Genomic DNA, 22,373 nt, shown 5'->3' with positions numbered 1-22,373 from the left:
CATCCACAATAGAATTAGTGCAGGAGATCACCACACAGTTCTTGCGGAGAGAAAGTTCTGTTTTCACACTGAGTACATGCTCCATCCAGCATGCTGTGTGACAGTATAAATGTCATGACTCAGAACAAATCTGGAACCTCAAAGCTGTGCATCCATTGAGCTCTGTGGACCATCTGAGGCAAAAATGTGGACAACCACAATCTGTAACCTCGGCTTGCCCGCTCTCTATTTTATGACGACAAAACCTGAGAATCCAATCCTGGCTCAGTGATCATTGTAGAATGGCATGCTGGGAGCACCTAGGTAAACATGTTGCCAACCAGACATGCATGCCAAAGAGCAAACGCAGCATTCAATAGATAGGTATCTGTGACCAACCAATGGATCACCTCTGGTTGTGATGTCCAGCTTCAAGTTTCTGGGTACTCACATTTCGGAGGACCTAACATGGTCCAATAACACTGCTGCGCTGGTCAAGAAGGCACAGCAACGACTGTTCTACCTAAGAACACTGAAGAAGTCTGGTCTACCCCAACAGCTGCTGACGACATTCTACCGCTGCACCATAGAGAGCATCCTAACACATGGCATCCCTGTGCGGTACCTCAGCTGCACAGAGGCAGAAAGGAAAACTCTTCAGCGGGTAGTCCATAGAGCTCAGAGGACCATCGGAACACAGCTACCAGCCTTGGAGGGCATCTACAACACACGATGCCTCAGAAAAGCCACTAGCATCCACAAAGACTCTTCACACCCCTGCAACAGTCTGTTCGAACTCCTTCCATCTGGCAGACGATACAAGGCCTTCTACGCCCGCACCTCCAGACTCAGGAACAGCTTCATCCCCAGGGCCATAACTGCTATGAACCGGTCCTGCTGAGCCGGATGGTCACAACGCACAGTGATCCGGCACAGATCTACTTGCACTTTATTCTGTCTTAAAACTGTTACAATTTGTTTCGTTGGGTTGTTGTTGTTTAAATTAATGCTGACTAGCTAATTAAATTATTGCATCGTATGGGAGGCGCATTCCCAATCTCGTTGTACCCCTGTACAATGACAATAAAGATATATTGTATTGTATTGTATTGTACATTCCTCGTGCTTGGTTCTCCATATTGGGAATGTGTTTAAGGGGTAGTTGCTGTCTCAGTAAGAGCAAAGGCAAACAGGTATTACGATAATAATCTGATGACCATCAGCTGGAACCCTGCTATTGGGGCGGTCTCTCGAAACTTAGTTCACCCAGAAATACTTGATGTAACAGGAAGAGTCGTCTCATTTTTAGAATTCTCCACCGATATCACATCAGAAGAATTCTTCGGGAGTCTCAGTCATCGCCAGAAACCAGATTCCTGTGCATCATTCAACTGCAAGCCGACAGCTCTTGGCTTCCAATGACCTTACCTAACTCATCCCAGCAGCAGCAGGAAGCCAATGCTACATGGATTCTTTGAGCTACAGCCAGACCGAGCGACTCCACTGAAGACAGCTGGTCAAATTAATATTGGCTATCCCAACTGCATCAGGCCACCGAATGGGAGTCCTTCACACAGACTGTGGTGGAAAACTCAATACTCACTTTAAAAGGAGACTGGCAGATTCTATTTTCAGCACAAAATTACCATGTTAAAATATGCAATGAATCCTGCACCTTCCATCTCTGGGACTGTATGAAAACTCAACTCAGAATCAATGCCTGTGCTTTCAGCAATCTCCTTGCCTATCTCTGAAACTGCTCCACCTCCATGTTGCTCCTTAAACCCACTTCTTTGAGGAAGTTTGGTCACCCCTTCTGCCACTCCCCCCTTTGCTTTATTTGGTTTTCAGTCACACTTCCGTATGCAATTTTCTAGATAAAATGAAGTTTAAAAAGGTAGAAAAGGACACAAAGTGCTGGAATCACTTGCAACTCAAAGTTGCTGCAGCAGGTAAGGTAGCTTATCTGGAGAACATGGATAGGTGATGTTTCGCGTCAAGGCACTTCTTCAGACCAATTCTTTCTGAACAAGGGTCTCGACCCAAAACATCACCTATCCATATTCCCCAGAGACGCTGCCTGACCTGCTGTGTTACTCCAGCACTTTGTGTCTTTTTGTGCTTTAAACCAGCATCTGCAGTTCCTTGTTTCTACATAAAAAGGTAAGCTGATATTGGTAGAATGAAAACCAATACCTCTAATGTGAAAGAAATGTTGCAGCTTTTTCTAATCTGCATCAGTCTCCTTGGGCTCATCAATTCTGACATTGAGTGAGGCAGGCAGGGAGAGTGCTGGAGTCTTCGAGAGGTACAGCGTGGAAACAGGCCCTTAGGTACATTGAGTTTGCACCCTTCCTTAATCCAACTTTTTAATCACACATTATCATCAACTCTCCCCACTCACTACACTCGAGCAATTTACATTGGCCAATTAACCGAACAACCTGAATGTGGGAGGAAACCAGAACGCCTGGGAGAGAATGTGAAAATCCTACATAGAAAGCACTGAGATCAGGCTTGAACCCAGATTACTAGCTCTGTGATGCAATAACTATCTACTGCACCACTATGCCTCCCTGAGCGGACTGTGATCTTTCCACTGCTGGGAGACCCCTTGGCCCAACTGTTCTCCCAGTCAGACAACTCCATTGTTCAGTATCAAAGAAGAATGCCCAGCAGCCCTAACCCTAATCACCATCACCTAACAGCTCTGTGTACGCTTCATCATGTACACAGTGCTCTTTTTGGGATCTTGCTGAGTGCCAATAATCTGCAGGGTTTCTTATTCATTCAAGAGTATTTTCTTAGCTCTAACGTTTGATTTTGGCCCAGACACCTACATGCAGTATTTCCTATTATGCACTGGGCTAAAACAGAATTGCTAAGTTCCAATGAGGGTCTATACGAGTCAGAGACCATCTCCCAGAGTTCATCCCAGGATACAGCCTATGAAACCTGGACAAGGCAAGGCCAGGAAGTGTACAGAGGGCTGAGGAAAATAAGGGCAGAAGAAACCAGCCAGCTGTGATCACTTGCTGAGTGGAGCAGCAGCTTCATCCTTGGTGACTCATCTGAATTATGACAATAAAAATCTGCAAACCACAGGACTGGGAGCATATGGGGTCAGCATGTAATATATGCTCGATATTGCATTCACTGAAGCAATGACTCATTAATCACAAAGCGTTTATGTTTGTGCTTGCGTTTTTGTTTCAGCTAAAATGTATTATTTTAAACTTGTGTAACCCAGATCCATTCCACAACCATGCTGCTCTGAAATGCACACTACACCATCTCCATGGCAATGATTGAGAATGAGTAGAGAGGAGCTTTTCTCATACATTGAGCTCCCCATAACAGATCTCTAATTGGCTTTTACAGGTTGTTAGCCATGGAAATCTTTCTGTCAGTGGAAGAGGTTGTTTACCAGGCTGCTTATAAAAGCGGTTTATAACCTTGCCACTTGAAGTGCCCCATTGATTGAAATCTCTATCCAATTAAAGAAATCATACCAATGTCCACAAATATATTATATTAACATGCACCTGTTTTGCAGATACATAGCATGCACAAATATTTTGTGCATTGACACACAGTGTGTGTTTAAAAGATGCACTTGTATTGTTTTACCACTGCAGTGAAATAGACTGTGGCTTTCACAGGATTACAACCCAACAAGTTTTGACTCCATGCCAAAATGGATAATCAGAGGCTGGTCAAATAGATTATTTAATAAAATACTCAAATGATGAGTTGGGGAGTTTTAGGAAGGGAATTTCAGAACCCAGGACTAAGTGGCTATGGATGATGGAGGAATGTGAATCAGGAATACCTTAGACATCCCCAAAAATATAGGATTCTGAGAGATGATGTTGTTGGAGTAGATGACAAAGGTGGGACGTGAGGACAGAGGAGGATTTTAAAAAAAGCACAAAGTTTTTTTAAAAATTGAGCCACAAGGTGAAGATTGAAGGGCCATGACAATACTGTCATTTCCATATAGGTCGGCAGCAAAATATTTATCACTGAAATATCAGTAATTATCCCATGATCAGTGGGTAGGCTGAATGACGAGTGAGTGCCAGTGAGCATTGGGCTTTCTCCAGGACCTGCTCACTGTCCAAAGGGTTAACCTTAACGCTCAGGCACATTACTGTGTCTGTGGAAGATTCCCGCACAGGAGTAAATGAGGAGCTTCCCGTTTCAACTAGTGTGAAACGCAATGAGACCACAACATGTTCATTTGTTTCCCGAGTAATTACACTGAGCACAGCGTGAGGCAGAGGTGCCTGCGAGAGCTCTCTCATTTGCTGATGACAAAGAGTGCGGTGTATTGTATTGCGCACAGAAAGCAGTGAATTAAAGGAAAACGCCGAGACGTTGCATCTTGATGGCATTTATTTTCAGCTGCATCTTGATGGCATTTATTTCCTTGCTTGGGGTTTGTTGTTACTGCCAAAGCCACCATTCAATGTGCCTGTGCTGCTGCTCCTGCAGTTCCTTGCTGACCTGCATGAGGGCAGTGCAGAGCAAAACTTCTCAATGTGGGGCTGACATGATTTTGACAGGGTTCCATTCCCATGAACTGTTACAATCAAAACCCAGTATAAGTAGCACAGGTAGGGGAAAGAGAAAAGAAACTGCATGCAGAATATAGCGTTACACCTACAGAGAGAACACATCAAATAATATGCAAGGGCCACAACAAAGTAGTTTTCGGGTTCAGGAATTCAGCCTTAGGGCCGGTCAGGAATCTGATAATAACATTGAAGAAGTATCCTTGAATTTTATGATACATGGTTTCAAGATTTTGTATCTTCTGCCTGGCACTGGTGTAGAGTCATAGAGCTGTGCAGTACAGAAATAGGTCCTTTGGTCCATCTTGTCTATGCCAACCAATTTGAAAGTTGTAATTAAATCAGCTTCTATAGCTTCCTCTGGCAGCTCATTCCAGACTGTGAGTGAAAAGGTTATCCCTGAGATTCCTTTTAAATCTCTTCCCTCTCACCTTAAACCTATGCCCTCTAGTTTTAAACATCATAATTGTTTCTGCTTCTATAGTGTCAGTGGTCCTTGAATATGTTGGCTCTTTTGCTGAGGATGACACAGTGGTTCAGCAGTTAGAGCTGCTGCCTCACAGTACCAGAGACCCAGGTTCGATCATGATCTCAAATAGTATCTGCGTAGAGTCTGCATGTTCTTCTTGTGACCACGTGGGTTTCCTCCGGGTGCTCAGGTTTTCTACCACATCCCAAAGACGTGTAGTTTTGTAGGCTAATTGGCCTTTGTAAGGAAGAAAGAAGGTTAAGCAAAGCAAGGGCAAGAAATCCCTCTTGGCAATCCAAGAGAGAGTTAGCCTCTCATGCGTGTCCTTTTAAATATTTAGTGGTACTGTTTAATGGCATGGAGTGTCTTGTAGCAATTATAATTGGCTGCACCTTCCATAATGTATATCGTAGTCACTCAAGACTGATGTTGCTGTACTCCCCTCTGATGATGTGGTTGACTCACTGATTAAATCACTTCTAGAGTTGACAGTGTGAATTGCTTCATTAACAAACAAAGAGCCCTGAAGGATATTGTGAGGGTTTAATTATACATCCTTGGTATATCTGGATGACCACATGATCGCTTCCTCCCACATCCCAGATGGAATAATACGTCCAACATCTTGCCCCAGGGTGACTGTGGAAATGCATGGCTAAACACTGAGCTGGCTGCTCTGAGCTGCTGTGACACAGTGAGCTCCAGTGGGCTGCGAGGAAGCACATCCTCACTATGGTCACCGTCCAGTCACTGGAGGAGTAGATGGAGTGGAGATAGATGGACTTTGATGTTCTCTAGGTTTTTATTGTGCTCGTAGTATCAGTCTTCAATGAGGTATGGTATCACCCCAGTCAGCCACATGAGTGACAATGGTGATATGTACAAAACATATGTGCAAACACCACTGCGAATAAAACCAGCACATTGAATGTATAGACTGACACTAAGAGTGTATTAAGAGCTTCTCACTGTACATATTTTTTATAAATACAGTTTAAAAAAAAATTAAAACAAGTTACATGGGAACCTTCATTTGTGGCTGTATTAGGCTGTGCTCAGAACTGAAATATGCAGACACCAAGTGCTGCTATGTGCTGAGCTTCTACCTGCCCCTGGTGTTGCGAATGATGGGACCGACCCTTCTGCTGCGTAATGTTACAGACATTGCCGCACTCCCTGTCCTTCCTGGAAAAGTTATCCCGATAAACACAATCCATCAGGCAACATCCTGCGGACACTGCTGGACAAGGACTCGATGGCACCGTCTGCTGTAGATATTAAGGCACCGTCTGCTGTAGAAGCCACTCATACATTTGAACTTACTATCTTCCCAGGAAGCCAAATGAGTGGCACTGTTGTGCAAAACACAGAATGTGCAAACACCACCAATGTTTAAAACCAATAACACCATGAACATGTAGATTAGACGACACTACAAATGTGAAGAGTCATACACTGTTTTTGGTATGAATAAAGTTTATTTTTGAAATGAAAAAGAAGCATGGGCAAGTAGCCACTGAGAGCTGGGTCCAATGTAACAGCTTCTCAAATACTTCATGGATGCAAAGTTTAAGCAGGATATAGGAGTGGCATTGACGCATTGAAGGACAACATACTACATTGTTGATGCCGCTCACACACCAGGTGTGAGCTTGGCTGAGAGTTAGCACATTCAGTTATATATTGGTCAATCTCAGTGGCATTGCCTGTCATTTTAGATACTGAGTGCAAACTGTTACCCAGCTTCCCAGGAGCTGCAGTTAACCCTGGAAGTTACACCATGCAACCTTCTCCCTTCAGCTGCCCCATGCTCATATCAGGCCCTTGTTTGCCCGACATGATTGTTCTCATGAAATGATGCCTGAGCAGGATTGATGGAACGAGCCTGGTTCGCTATCTGTGAGTGATCTTTCCTTTCACGATGCCAGCCCTTCCATACTCAGATGGAAATGTGCTGAAATGAAACCAATTTGTTTTCATGCCCTTATGATGTTTAATCTGATTTGTTCCCCGCAGATTCTTTGCAGATCAATCTCTAATTCAAGACATTGTTGAGGCATTTGGAGTATGGTGTTCAGTTTTGGTCGCCATGCTGTAGGAAAGATGCCATCACATCAAGGGCCGCAAGGGTTCTAGTTTAGGGAGAGGTTGGACAAGCGAGGGCTTTATTCTGTGGAATGTAAGAGACTCTAGGTCTTATAGAGGTGCACAAAATAGATAGGGTAGACAATCAAAGCCTTTTTCTCAGGGTGGAAATGTCCAACACTGGAGGGTGTAGCTATAAGTGAGATGGGGAAAATGTAATGGAGATGTGTGGGGCAAGTATTTACACAGAGTGTGGTTGGTGCCTGGAACACATTGCCAGAGGTGATGGTGGAAGCAGATACTATAATGGCGTTTAAGAGACTTTTAGATACTCACATGAAGTGCAAGGAATAGAGGTATATGGATCATCTGCAGACAGATGAGATCAGTTTAACTTGGCATCATGTCCAGCACAAACATTGTGGGCTGAAGGGCCTGTTCCTGTGCTGTACCACGTTCCTGTGCTGCGTTCTATTTTCTATGTAAAATCAAAGGGTGAATGTGCAGTCTTTTTCCTTGAACTAGAGGGAAAGATTAGAGGGGTTACAGTTTAATAGGAATCCGAGGGGCAGCTTTTTCACACAGAGGATACAGAAATGGAACAAGTTGCCAGAGGATGTAGTTAAGGCAGGTATAATAATAATATTTAATAATACAATAATAATATTTAAATGACATTTGGATAAGTACATGGATAGCAAAGATTTATAGGGTTATGAGTCAAAAGAAGGCAAATCGGATTCATGTAGATGGGCATCTTGGTCAGCATGGATGAGTTTGGCTGAAGTAAGTGCCTGTTTCCGTGTTGTGTGGCTATGTGACTCTAATCAGAGAGCAACACTAATAATGAGGCTTTGACAGCAGAATTAACCCATCTCTAAATCGGGACTGTAATATTCTGTGAGGCTCCTGATGTCTTTCATCCTCCAGGCACCTTACTAATGGATTTTAATATTAGCATCTTCCTTACTAATGGATTTTAATATCTGCAACCTTCTTGCAATACTTTATTCTTGCTGCAATGATTGACTTCACATTACCACAGAGCACAAACCTGCTGGGTGGCCCGTTAATGCCTGTGTGTGCATAAATATTTAATGATCACAGCATTTATCCTTTGACTGATATCAGTGGAACACGCCATTAATTTGCTTCCAGTCACAGGAGCCACTCTCAGGGTTGGGAATAAACCTACAAAACATTATGATTTTTACACCTGAAGCTTGCAATTGAAACATTATTTGACTCTAAATCCCTTAAGTATTGAAATCCTGAGACGGGCACACTACACCTGTTCTGCTTTTTTAATCAATGATTCCTTTGCACCAACAATTATCAGCTAACTGCAGCACTCGGTCCTTTGGGCCCATGAAAGCTCCCGCCAGAGCAACGCCATCTGTCCCGTTCGACTTCCTCGAGCAACATGCTCTCTCATATCCTTATCAATTCCCTTTGAAACTTTGGCCACCCATCCACACTACGGGTATTTTACAGCGGACAATTAACCTACCAATTTGCACATCTCTGGGAACGTGAGAGGAAACTGGAGCAATGGGAGAAACCCTGGAGTCATAGGGAGAAGGTGCAGATTCCACATAGGTCAGAATCGAACCCGTTTGCCTCGAGCTGATTGCCGTGTCACTGTGCCATAAGTTTCATCTTATTTCTCTTGTCTCCTCTCCTTGTCACATATCCTTCGGACAAAACTAAATTTCTGATCATGTTACAGGTGCAACCGAAGTGGACGTTGTCGAACCTTAATGCAGCAGCTTGCTGCATGAGCAGCAAATATTCACAAGAAATTTGTTACGTTTATATGAATTAATAGTTGAACATTTGCTCTTCTAATCTTTGTTCTTTTTCAGTTTTAAAATGCTTGCAGATGATCAGTCTTGTTAGTTTATCATTGCATTCTCAATGGTTTCTTTAGCAAAGTAAAGGGGGATGAAATGTGCTGGAATTAGTGCTTGGGATATAAATCATGTGGCTGCAGATTAAACAATTAATTGCTCAGCACCTTAAAAATCTATTGACTGTAAATAATTTATTTAATTTGTGTGCTTTAAATGTCAGGTCATCTAATCTTAATCTCTGTAAATTAGTTTTCAAACATTTGCAGTGGTCAAATCTGTTCCCTCTTTGGATTCATCCCTGCTGAACATGACTGTTGACACTACCTCCAGCACAATGCCTGGTTATGCATTCTTCATCAAAGTGCACACCTCATCCTCCCCCATGGAACCTTTTACCATTATCATAAATCAGTGTCTCCTCAGTATTTGCAACCCTGCCCTGGAACTAGTTTCTCTTTTTAAAATATTGCTGCAGGTTCAGAATGGCACAGTGGCGCAGCTAGTAGAGCTGTTGCCTCACAACACCAGAGTCCCAAGTTCGATCGTGACCTTGGATGCAATCAGTCTTCCTCTGGATGCTCCAGTTTCCTCCCACATCCTAAGGACGTCCTGGTTTGCAGGTTAATTGGTGTCTGCCCATTGCCTCAAATGTGTAGGGAGTGGATGCAAAGGTGGGATGACATAGTGTGAACGGGTGGTCGATGGTCTTGTGGGCTTGGTTGGTCAAAGGGCCTGTTTTTCAATCAATTCAATCAAAGCTAATTTGGGGTGGTGGAAACAAAACAACAAATGTGCATCAGATAGATTGCATAGGAGCAAGACTAGTTGTACATTGGATCACACTGAGTTCAAGAAAGCCTAAGATATCCTTAAAATTATAAATATGAATGCACAAAGTATATTAAACAAAGTTGGAGAGTTTCAGCCATAGTTATTAATGTGATAGTATTGATTAAGGGGGATCTTGCCGTGCAAGTGAGAGAAGATGTCCTGGATGTCAAGAACAGTGACTACTTGGTTAAAATTAAGGAACAAAATCTACTTGCATTGCTGGCTCGAAGGACTGAATGGCCTACTCCTGCACCTAGATTATATGCTTTCTATCTTTACTTGGAGGATTCTATAGGCTGCTGAGTGGTGGGGAGGATGTACAGGTGCAATTTTGCAGGGAAATTGTGCAGGCATACAAACATCATATGACACTGTCTCATAACGACTTCAGCCACCCTAATAAGGAATGGAAGACTAATGTTGTAAGGGGAAGAAGAAGAAGAAGAGGAATCTCAGAATTTTGTACGAGAAATTCATGACCAGTATATTTCAAGAAGTAGTCAATGAGATGGAGCAATTGAAGTGGTGGAGGAACATTTTGGGGACAGTTATCAAACCAAATGGTTGAAAATATAATGGAAAATGGTATAGGCCATTATTAAGATTAAAATAACCTATTGGAGAAGGGCCATTTTCAATGGGATAAAACAGATTTGGCACAGGGCTTAAATGGAATCAAAAGCTGGCAGACAACGTCATTGAAAAATGGTTTGGGTACATTCCAATGAGAGGGAAACATAGTGGAATTAAAATTAGAGTTCTTTGGATGATCAAAGGGATGGAGGTTGAATAAAACATTACAAGTGTGTAATGACAGATATCAGAGTTACAACATCAAAACATCCAGGCTGATTGCAGAAAGCAGAGGGGAAAGAATAAGGAACATACCTCAAGTTAAGATTTGGCGACTGTTTCACTAAACACTTGCACTCGGTCTGCCAAGGCCTACTGCCTGTCCAGCTGAATGTTCCCAGCACTTTCTGTTTTCATTTCTGAATTTCCAGCATCAGCAGTTTCTCTTTGATTATTGATAAGTTCGTTGTACAATGGTATCTCACAGTTATGTGTGTAAGAAAGAACTGCAGATGCTGGTTTAAACCAAAGATAGACACAAAAAGCTGGAGTAACTCAGCAGGACAGGCGAGACCCAAAACGTCACCCATTCCTTCTCTCCAGAGATGCTGCCTGTCCGCTGAGTTACTCCAGCTTTTTGTGTCTATCTCACAGTTATATTGCAAGTAGAAGAACACCTGTTAATTTTATAGGTGTGTGCCCCTGCCTGGAGCTTCTGTGAGGGGATGCCAGGTCAGACACAGGAATTTATTCATAGCCATTAAAACAGTCCAACTAAATTCCATCTGGAGATCCTGGTATTAATATAAATCAGTTCTTTATTAACAATCTTTGGAGTGGATAGTGTGTCAGTGAGCGAAGTTGAATGCTTGCCAGACTGTCATAATGGAAGTCTGTGCGTTCACAGAGCACAAAAACCCTGGTTACAGAGCAGAATGTTGTCGCTGTGATTCTAAACAGCCGCTGGGAGCTGCACACCATCTGCCGAGTGGTTTGGCCTTTTGCAGTTGGATTAGTTCATGTGGAAATCTAGCCCACACCTCAGTTACATTTTTATTTATGGTTGCCATGTTGTATGCTTGATTGGACAATGCTACTGAATTAGACTGCTCCATTTAACACGAGCTGGCTGTGTTTGAAGAACCATTTTAGAATGAGATTTACATCCTGACCCTTACCTAGTTCTGTTTGGTGGAAGCACTTAGAGGAAATTTTCAATTTGAAAGTAAATCACACTGTCCTGGAGATGGAATTGCTTTAAGGCATTTTACTCAGTATTTAACAGGCCTGTGTGTATTTGGGGCAATCCACAGGGAGTTTGTCACCTTCATTGCCTTTAATGGCTCATTCAATTAATACTCTGGTGTTAATATCATTTGACACCCTGTTGATCCTTCCACATAATGCCTGACATCCCTTTAGTAGGCGTACTCTACTTTCACAAAACAGATCGTAACATCATTAACACAACCCAAAGACCAGCACCCTCAAATTGCCAGACGAGAGTTGCAATGCAGTGGACCAGTGTCGGAGGAGGAATTTTCCAACCTATGGACATTTCCAGCGAGACAGTAAAATGTCTCTAACAATTTCCATCACTTCTTTAAGTTCCTGTCTAATTAATTAACTCTCCTCTATATATTGGCTTTCTTCCCTCCCCACTCCCAGTCCTGATGCAGAGTCTAGACCCAGAATACAACCAACCCTTCGCCTCCACAGATGATGTTTGACCCACTAAGTACTGGGAGGTACAGCAGTAGAGTTTCGGTTTATAGTGCCAGAGACCCGGGTTCGATCCTGGCTATGGATGCTGCCGTAGGGGCTGTATGGAGTTTGCACGTTTTCCCTGCAACAATGTGGCATTTCTCCTGGCGTTCCGGTTTTATCCTACAATTTGGACACCATATCTGAGGAAGGATGTGCTGGCTTTGGAGAGGGTCCAGAGGAGGTTTACAAGAATGATCCCAGGAATTAGTAGGTTAACCTGCAGTGCATTCAGAAAGTATTCAGACCCCTTTATTTTTTCCACATTTTATTACGTTACAACCGTATTTTAAAATTGATTAAATTCTTTTTTTTATCATCAATCTACACACAATACCCCAGAATGAAGAAGCGAAAACAGGTGTTTAGAATTTTTTGCAAAGTAATTAAAAAGAAATAACTGAAATATCACATTTACATAAGTATTCAGACCCTTTGCTATGACACTCAAAATTGAGCTTATGTTCATCCTGTTTCCATTGATTATCTTTAAGATGTTTCTACAACTTGATTGGAGTCCACCAGTGGTAAATTAAATTGATTGAACATGATTTGGAAAGGCACACACCTGTCTATATAAGGCCCTACAGTTGACAGTGCATGTCAGAGCAAAAACCAAACCATGAAGACGAAGGAATAGACCTTAGACCGAGACAGGATTGTGTCGAGACACAAATCTGGGGAAGGGTATAAAAACATTTCTGCAGCATTGCAGGTCCTGAAGAGCACAGTGGCCTCTGTCATTCTTAAATGGAAGAACTTTGGAACCACCAAGACTCTTCATAGAGCTGGCCGCCCGATTTGAGCAATCGGGGGAGAAGGGCCTTGGTCAGGGAGGTGAGCAAGAACTCGATGGTCATTTTGACAGAGCTTCAGAGTTCCTCTGTGAAGATGGGAAAACTTTCCAGAAGGACAATTATATCTGCAGCACTCCACCAATCAGGCCTTTATGGTAAAGTGGCCTGACGGAAGCCACTCCTCAGTAAAAGGCTCATGACCAGCTGCTTGGAGTTTGCCAAAAGGCACCTAAAGGACTCTCAGACCATGAGAAATAAGATTCTCTGGTCTGATGAAACTAAGATTGAACACTTTGGCTTGAATGCCAAGCTGCACCGCTCATCGCCTGGCCAATACCATACCTACGCAGGGCCGTCTTAACGCATGGGCCTGATGGGCACTTGCCCGGGGCCCCACGAGCATAGGGGCCCCATGCTGATCTGTGTATGTTAAGTGACTTGCAATAAATAAATACTACTTTAAAAATGTAGGTTCAATAAGTGCTTTTTTCGCAACATTTTCGGTCCCTAAGTGCTTCTCACAGCGATCTGTAAGTGCTTTTCGCAACAATGTAGCACCCTAAGTCCATCGCTAAGTGCTTTTCGGTAAGTGCTTTTCGCCGGCACGACAGGGGGGGGGGCTGGTAGGGAAAGTGGGGTGGGGGAGAGTAACGGTAGGGGCCCCAGTACACTGCTTTGCCTGGGGGCCCATAATGCTGTAAAAACGTCCCTGTACCTACGGTGAAGCATGGTGATGGCAGCATCATGCTGTGGGGATGTTTTTCAGCGGCAGGATCTGGGAGACTAGTCAGGATCGAGGGAAAGATGAACGGAGCAAAGTACAGAGAGGCCCTTGATGAAAACCTGCTGCAGAGAGTTCTGAACCTCAGACTGGGGCAGAGGTTCACCTTCCAATAGGACAACAGCCCTAAGCACACAGCCAAGACAACACAGGAGTGGTTTTGTGACAAGTCTGTGAATGTCCTTGAGTGGCCCAACCAGAGCATCTCTGGAGGGACCTGAAAATAGCTGTGCATCGACGCTCCCCATCCAATTTGACAGAGCTTGAGAGGATCTGCAGAGAAGAATGGGAGAAATGACCCAAATACAGGTGTGCCAAGCTTGTAGCGTCATACCCAAGAAGACTTGAGGCTGTAATCGCTGCCAAAGGTGCCTCAACAACGTACTGAGTAAAGGGTCTGAATACGTGTAAATGTGATATATCAGTTATTTATTTTTAATTAAATCAATCGCCTCCACCCCATCTTCAGTCTCAATGCCTTCCGCCGGCTAATTAGCCAACAGGAATTTGCATTGGACCAAACACGGAACAGTACAGCTATATGCTGCTGTATACAACACATAGTAACAGGTCCTTCAGCCCAAAATGTCTCTGCCGAATATATTGTCAATTTAAACTGTACATCTGCCTGCATGTGGTCTACAACCCTCCAATCCCTATCTCTTCACCTCTCAGCGAAAATGCTTTTTAAATATTGCTGTCATATATGCTTCCACCACTCGCCTGGCAGAACATTCAGATACTACTGACCTCTGTGTAAAAAAACGTGCCTCAAAAATCTGCTTTATCTTTCTCCTCTCACCTCCAAACCTGTGCCATCTAGTATTTGACATTTCCACCCTGAAAAAAAGATTTTATCATCCTGTCTATGCCTCTCATCATTTTCTACACTTCTATCAGGTCACCCCCCAGTTTCCCAAACTGCAGCAAAGTTTGACCAATATCTCCTTATACTGTAGCTAAGAAGGTCCTACAGCTTTTTACCTAGAATCTCATCACAAGCTGTTCACAACTACTGGCCCTCTGGAAGTGCAAATCGTGAATGTACAAAGCCTAAGGCTTATTAGAATCACAAGCGCCTCCACTGTAAGGTGGTCTCCGACCACAGATGCTGTTTAAGTTGTGCTGAACTCCAGGCTAAGAAAGCAGGTGTGTTGGTCAAAGTGATTACACTGCTTCAGGTGGAGCTGAGAGCCAAATGTCACAGTGAGGGAGTGCTGCACTGTTGGAGGTGCCATTGTTGGATGCACCTCGGACGGCCCATTATATAAATGCCAGTCCACCAGATGTTAAAAGAATCACCGGGTGCAAAAGCACAAAAAAAATCGGGCAGAGGTAGGCCATTCATCCCCTCAAGCCTACCCTGCCATTCAATACATTTGTGGCATCAGCTTCAAAAATAGAAACACTGGAAGAACTCATCTAGTCAAGCTGCATCTGTGGAAAAAGTAATCGGTCACATTTGTTCCATGCAACAGTTCTGTCACTGATCCCAAATGTATACTTTTTCTCTCTCCACAGATGCTACTTGACTGAGTGAGTTCTTCTGGTGTTTACAGTTTTTTGTTACAGATTCCAAAATCTACAGTGTGATTTGTTTCCCTTTTTTGTGTTGATTCTCCACACCCCTCAATTCCCTGATCTTTGAAAAAATGTATTTGCCTTCTCTTTGACTATCTCTGATGATACAGCCTCCACACTCCATGGGATAGAAAATTGCTGACTCACCTCCGTCTGTGATAAGAAAATTTCTGTGCACCTCAGTTTTAAATGGCCTCCCGTTGAAACTGCAATGCTTTTACAACTCGTGAAAACATCTTAACGTTTACCCTGTGTCGCACCTTACAATTTTATGTTTGAATAAAGTCAGCCCTCGTTTTTCTAAACGCTAGGGAGTATAGACCAAACCAGTATAGCCTCAGTTGATAGACAACCCTCTCATCTCAGGAATTAGCCTGGTGAATCCCCTTAAGACAGCTTTAAATGCAGCTATATCCTATCTTCAGTATAAGAACTAAAATTGTGCATAGTTCTTCAAGTATGGCATCACCACCACCCTGTAACAAACCCCCCCTATTCCTAAATTTCAACTTCTTTGCAATAAATTGCACAGATTTGAAGAAATGGGAAAGATTTTCCCAGGATCCTGGCAAACATTATGGAATTATTACATTGCTGCTTCACATTGCTGTAATAAATTCTATTGCTTCACATTGCTGCATAAATTCCGCAAGGCAGTGAAAAGAAAAAGACTGTGTAATAAAAATAAGACATTAAGTTCCTGGGCATGTCACAGAGAAATAAATGAGGAAATGGACAGATAGGAATCCTTCATGAACCAACCTCGACTCAATGGGCCAAATAGCTGTTATTATATCATTAGGAAATATGGCAACCTGAAAGCAGTAGAATTGTGGGATCATGGCAGGAAGCTCCCCTGGCTTGGTTTTGATTTATTCACCCTGCTTTGCAAGCCTTTGCACACAGAACAGGTAGCCTTGAGATTTGTTGTGGATTCTGTGCTGTTATGTAGTGAGGACACACCTGGTTAGGAGGGTCAGAAAAGTGCTGATTGGTTGTTTGAAGTGAAATGCATGAAAGGCCTGGCAGAGAATTCGAGTGAAGTTGGACACTGATTGATGTGCAAGGGAAAGATTACAGTGGCTTGTGTTGGTTAGGCAGTTTTGTTTAGTGCTGTTACACCTGGTAACGCAGTCTTATTTGAAAAGCAGTGGGAGGTGAACTGCCACAAAGTGGGAGCTGAGACTACTGGATAACCCATTGCCGTTCCTAGGGGTCTGGACGATGTCTGCCCTCTCTTGCCTGGGTCTGCTGCTCACTGTTGTTGTCTTTGAGCGTGAGTATCAACATAGAGTCTCTGTCACTCTTTCTAACATCACATGAGCAGGTTGGAGTCAGTGGGACAGTCTGGGACTGGGACTGGGCCAGACTGGTCTCACTGAGACAGACTGTGATTGGAACAACCTATGATTAGGACAGGCTGGGATTGGGACAGGCTGGGATTGGGACAGGCTGGGATTGGGACAGGCTGGGATTGGGACAGGCTGGGATTGGGACAGGCTGGGATTTTGACAAAGTGTCATTAAGACAGGCTGTGAATGGGACAGGCTGGGATTGGGACAGGTTGGAATTAGGACAGGCTGAGATTGGGACAGGCTGGGATTGGGATAGACTGGGATTTTGACAAAGTGTCATTGAGACAGGCTGTGAATGGGACAGGCTGGGATTGGGACAGGCTGGGATTAGGACAGGTTAGATTGGGACAGACTGGGATTTTGACAAAGTGTCATTGAGACAGGCTGTGAATGGGATAGGCTGGAATTTGGAGAGGCTGGGATTGGGATAGACTGGGATTGGGATAGACTGGGATTGGGACAGGTTGGATGGGGACAGGCTGGGATTGGGACAGGTTGGATTGGGTCTGGCTGAGATTTTGACAAAGTGCCATTGGGATAGGCTGGAATTGGGAGAGGCTGGGATTGGGAGAGGCTGGGATTGGGACAGGCTGGGATTGGGACTGGCTGGGATTTTGACGAAGTGTCATTGGGATAGGCTGGAATTGGGAGAGGCTGGGATTGGGACAGGCTGGGATTAGGAAAGGCTGGTTGGGAACGACTGTGATTAGGACAGGCTGTGGTTGGGACAAGCTGGGTCTGGAACCGACTGTGATTGGGACAGGCTGGGTCTGGAACAGGCTGGTCTCAATGTGATGGGTTGGGACTGGGACAGCTTGACCTACAGCTTGTCCCATGTTCAAGGACCCCTGCATATGAGACGGGCCTCTCTGGGAATAACAGCCATTTCTCATATTTCTTGCACCTTTTGCATTCTCCTATGACATGAAAGGAGGCCGTTCAGCCCATTAAGTCTACGCCAGCTCTCAGAGCAATCCCATTGCCCATTTATTTCATGTAACCCCTACTATCTCCCACACCCATCTGATTCTCCCACGCTGGGAGGAGCAGGTACAGTGCCAAAGACACAACACACTCGATCTCACTCACACACACACTCACACACACACTCACACCGTACACATTTGCTCATACACTCATTTATACGCACACTCACTTACACACATATTCACATTTATATACCCTCACACATTCACTCACACAGACATTCGCTCACACCTCCTCACTCATTCACTCTTATACACTCAAACCTTACTCATACTCACTCACATTCACATGCACATCCCTTGCACTCACATATACTCAAACAGATTTACTCACACGTGCACACACTCATGCACTCATTCTAATACTCTTGCTCACACACAAAATCATCCTCACACTTACACACTCTCACAAACACACCTCCTCACACTGATTAACACACACTCATGCAACATTCATTCACACGTACACAAAATCACAAACACACCTGCTCCAACGCACTCACAATAATAGTCAGTCAGTCTGAAGAAGGTTCTCGACCCGAAACGCCACCCATTCCTTCTCTCCAGAGATGCTGCCTGTCCCGCTGAGCTACTCCAGCTTTTTGTGTCTATTTCTAATCTAAAAACAAGCATGTGGGGGAACCAGAACACCCAGAGGAAACCCACACAGTCGCAGGGAGAATGTACAAACTGCTTACAGACAGTTCTGGAAATTAGGATTGAATCCAGGTCTCTGTCCCTATGAGGGAGCTGCTCCACCCGCTGTGCTGCTGGGTCACGCACAAATTCCATTCTGTGCAGCAAGCAGAAGACGATTGTTCAGGACGGGATGGTTTGAAGAAACCCTGTTGGGAAGTTAGACCGGGAGATGACGAGGAGGGGCAGAGTAACGAGGTTTAAGAACACAATCGGGTGCGTGCTGGTCTGCCTGTGGTGGGGCAGGGGGGAGAATACAGAAAGCAGAGGAGCCTCATCTTGGAGCAGGCATGTGGACCACAGTGTGTGGGCATGACTGGAAGTCTAAATGCGTGTGACTACTTGTGCATACAAGCAGTTGTGAGCTTGTGTACATCTACATTTAAACAGTGCCTATGCAGTGAGTGGATGGGCCTATGTGTGGATGTGAGTGAGTGTGGATGGGCCTATGTGTGGATATTAGAGGGTTGTGCATCTGTACAACCCTCTAATATATTGTTTCAAAAGAATGTAAAGAATATCCATCACTTAAAGAAGATGAAGGAGTTTAAATTCTCCAACTACTTCCGAGAACCTGCCTTGTTGCATTCTATGTTTAAGGCATTTGTATTAATCAGATATTTAATCAAATACATTTCATATTATTTTTATTCTAGGTGATTTTAGTGCCAAAGGACAAATGAGTAAGTTTCTGGAAATAAATTGTTTCAAAATAATGCACAGAATATTTGTTGCTTAAAAGAAATGGAAGGGTTTAAATTCTCCAACCACTTCTGAGAATCTACTTTGTTGCATGCTATGTTTAAGACGTCAGTATTAATCAGATAATTAATCAAATACCTTTCTTGTTAATTTTCCAGGTGATATTCTTGCAAGTGGACAAATTAGTAAGTCTCTAGAAATAATTGTTCAGTTTTAAAAGGTTGTGAATTTGTAGTTGGAGTGAAGGGAGGAGGCAATGGAGCAGGGAGAGGGGGTTGGGGAGAGAAGCTGGAGGCTGCTGTGGGAGGAGGGTATTCTCTGTCATGGCTGCACATCAACCAGGCAAAGAATCACTGAAGTGTGTAAAACAGGAGGCAATCTGTACATAGGAAGCTGCCACAAACAGTAAATGATGATGATTCTATTTGTGTTGTTGGTTAAGGGCTGAGACACTGGCGAGAATACCCTGCTCTGCCTCAAAGTAGAGCAGACAGGGAGGGCTACAGCTTCACATTTCCTTCAACAGACAGCACCTCCAACTGTATATCCTCTTGGCACTGCATGAGCTTCTGAGAGGGCCCTCACCCCAGGTCTTTAGAGTCAGGGACGAGAATGCAACCACTGCGTGAGGTGTAGAAATCTCATGGTTTTCTTTGTGAGACTAACCCTATCTTTCCTTCTCTTGCCTTGCAGTCGTGGACAATTTTGAAAGCACTGCTGCTGTCCCAGAGAACAGTCCTCCGGGAACCAGGATTTCTGAGTTCCGGATAATTGTGTACAACTCTCTCATTGCTCAAATTACCGTTGCTTCTGTACCGAAAAGCGAATTCTTTCAGATAATTTGGAGGAAGACCCTTGAAACAGATGATAGAATCTATTACAAAGCAGAGGTATACTCCTTCTTTTTCCCTTCTTGCAGAATCACAGTGGGTAGAATTTAACTCCTAGTTGGAAACTGGGCAGGGGTGTTGAGCAATGGGGCTGATGGATCTATGAAATGCACAAGAATGGTTTGCAAAACATGGATCACATCAGTGGCACAGCTGGTAGTGCTGCTGCCTCACAACTGCAGTGACCTGGGTTCAATCGTGACCTCCGGTGTCATCTGTGAGGTGTTTGCACATCCCTTCTGTGACCGCGTTAGTTTCCTCTGGATGTTCGGGTTTTCTCCAAGAACCCAAAGGGTTCTTAGGTTTATTGGCCACTGTAAGTTGCCTCCAGTGTGTAGGTGAGTGGGAGAATCTGGGATGCGTTGATGAGAATATGAGGAAAATAAAACGGGATGAATGTTAAAGCATGTTTGAGGATGGCATGGAATCACAGCATTGAAGGGCTTGTTTTTATGCTTCCTGACTCTACGATATGATGTGGCTTCCATTACATTCTTGTTCCAGAGATCTAGCACCACCACCACAATGTTCTACTTCTAGCTCTACCTTTAGAGGTCTATTTGCTAATGCACAGAGCAAGAGAAAGGATCCCATTAATGCCACTGTGATGTTGCTCTTGTGAGATTAGCAGGACTGTAGCCTAGTGTAAAGGAAAGAGCAACAACAATAGAGGTGACAAAAATATGTGGTCACAGCTGTGTGTTGAGTAAATGGAGTTGGTAAGTTATTTTAATACCTCACACTACAGTTAAACAGAGCACAGGTAACACACTAGCAACGGAGATGTGTCGCTGCAGAGGCTCAATTCAACTAACCGAGATCGCACGTCCCCAACTCCCAGAACGCCAATTTAGAGGCGGCAGCGACTCTGAGGTCAATCCCAAAGATCTGCGTTGACTGTTGATGACAACAGCCGATGGACATGTTGAACTAAACTGTAAGCAGCTCATTGCCCCATTTGACATCACCCCGTCCTCCACTGCTTTCATCCCACTCCTGACTTAGAGCAAGGTTAAGCTCCGGTGTATCCAAACTTCAAGGGGAAAGTGAGAGAGGAAAGTGAACTAAAGACCTTTCCAATCAAGACTAAAAAAATGTTTCCAGTGTATGGAAAGATCTCCTAGCCACGCAAAAACATTCCAGGGATGTCACAAAGGTGTACTTAGGAATTACTTGGCTAAGGTTGGTGGAAAGAACAGGCATTTTCATGTTAATCATTTAATGTTTGCATGAGTCCCAAAAAGTGATTGATGATTAACTCAATCAGGTGCCACAAGATGAACTGGAAGGAGATGTCAGTGTTTAACTGGGGAAGCTACAATGGAACGTGTGACTGGAAGAGATCACAGTGAATCCTGGGGACTCTTGAGCATGTAGTGAGTGCGGCAGACATCTCAGTGACATGCTCAACGCTGAGAACTTCTAGAGTGAGGAGGCCTATGGTGTGGGTGAACCTGACAATCTGTAGAGCTACTAATATAAATATTTCTCACTCTTCTTTCCAAGTCATAGCGACAAACAGCATGGAAACAAGCAACAGTGCATTCAGAAAGTATTCAGACCCCTTCACTTTTTCCACATTTTGTTACGTTATGGATTAAGTTCTTTTTTTTAATCATCAATCTACACACAATACCCCAGAATGAAGAAGTGAAAACAGGTGTTTAGAAAATTTTGCAAAGTAATTGAAAAGAAATAACTAAAATATCACATTTACATAAGTATTCAGACCCTTTGCTATGACACTCAAAATTGAGCTTAGGTTCATCCTGTTTCCAGTGATTATCCTTGAGATGTTTCTACAACTTGACAAGTTCACCAGTGGTAAATTAAATTGATTGGACATGATTTGGAAAGGCAAACACCTGTCAATATAAGGCCCCACAGTTGATTGTGCATGTCAGAGCAAAAACCAAGCCATGAAGATGAAGGAATTGTCTGTTGACCTCCAAGACAGGATTTTGTCGAGTTTGTCAAAAGGCACCTAAAGGACTCTCAGACCATGCGAAACAAGATTCTCTTAACTCTTTGACCTGAATGCCAAGCGTCACGTCTGGAGGAAACCAGGCACCGCTCATCACCTGGCCAATACCATACCTACGGTGAAGCATGGTGGTGGCAGCATCATACTGTGGGGATATTTTTCAGTGGCAGGAACTGGGAGACTAGTCAGGATCGAGGGAAAGATGAACGGAGCAAAGTACAGAGAGATCCTTGATAAAAAACCTTCTCCAGACTGTTCTGGACCTCAGACTGGGGCGGAGGTTCAGCTTCCAACAGGACAACGACCCTAAGCACACAGCCAAGACAACGCAGGAGTGGCTTTGTGACAAGTCTGTGAATGTCCTTGAATGGCCCCGCCAGAGCCCGGACTTGAACCCAATTGAACATCTATGCGTCGACGTTCCCCATCCAACCTGACAGAGCTTGAGAGGATCTGCAGAGAAGAATGGG

The 22,373-nt window shown here is 43.9% G+C and overlaps 1 protein-coding gene across 1 annotated transcript in view; it reads left to right on the top strand.

Annotated features, from left to right (window-relative positions):
- Positions 1 to 22,373, top strand: part of LOC144601554 (cadherin-related family member 4-like) — a 60,353-nt gene that overhangs the window by 6,378 nt on the left and 31,602 nt on the right. Inside the window, 3 exon segments of the mRNA XM_078413751.1 lie at positions 16,358 to 16,566; positions 19,188 to 19,214; positions 19,723 to 19,919. Of these exon segments, the coding sequence (XP_078269877.1) occupies positions 16,358 to 16,566; positions 19,188 to 19,214; positions 19,723 to 19,919 (433 nt within the window).

Source organism: Rhinoraja longicauda, chromosome 17 (genome assembly GCF_053455715.1).
Source record: "Rhinoraja longicauda isolate Sanriku21f chromosome 17, sRhiLon1.1, whole genome shotgun sequence".
Classification (NCBI taxonomy): domain Eukaryota; kingdom Metazoa; phylum Chordata; class Chondrichthyes; order Rajiformes; family Arhynchobatidae; genus Rhinoraja; species Rhinoraja longicauda.
The sequence above is the reverse complement of the archived record's forward strand: the minus strand, read 5'-3'. Positions and strand labels throughout refer to the sequence as shown.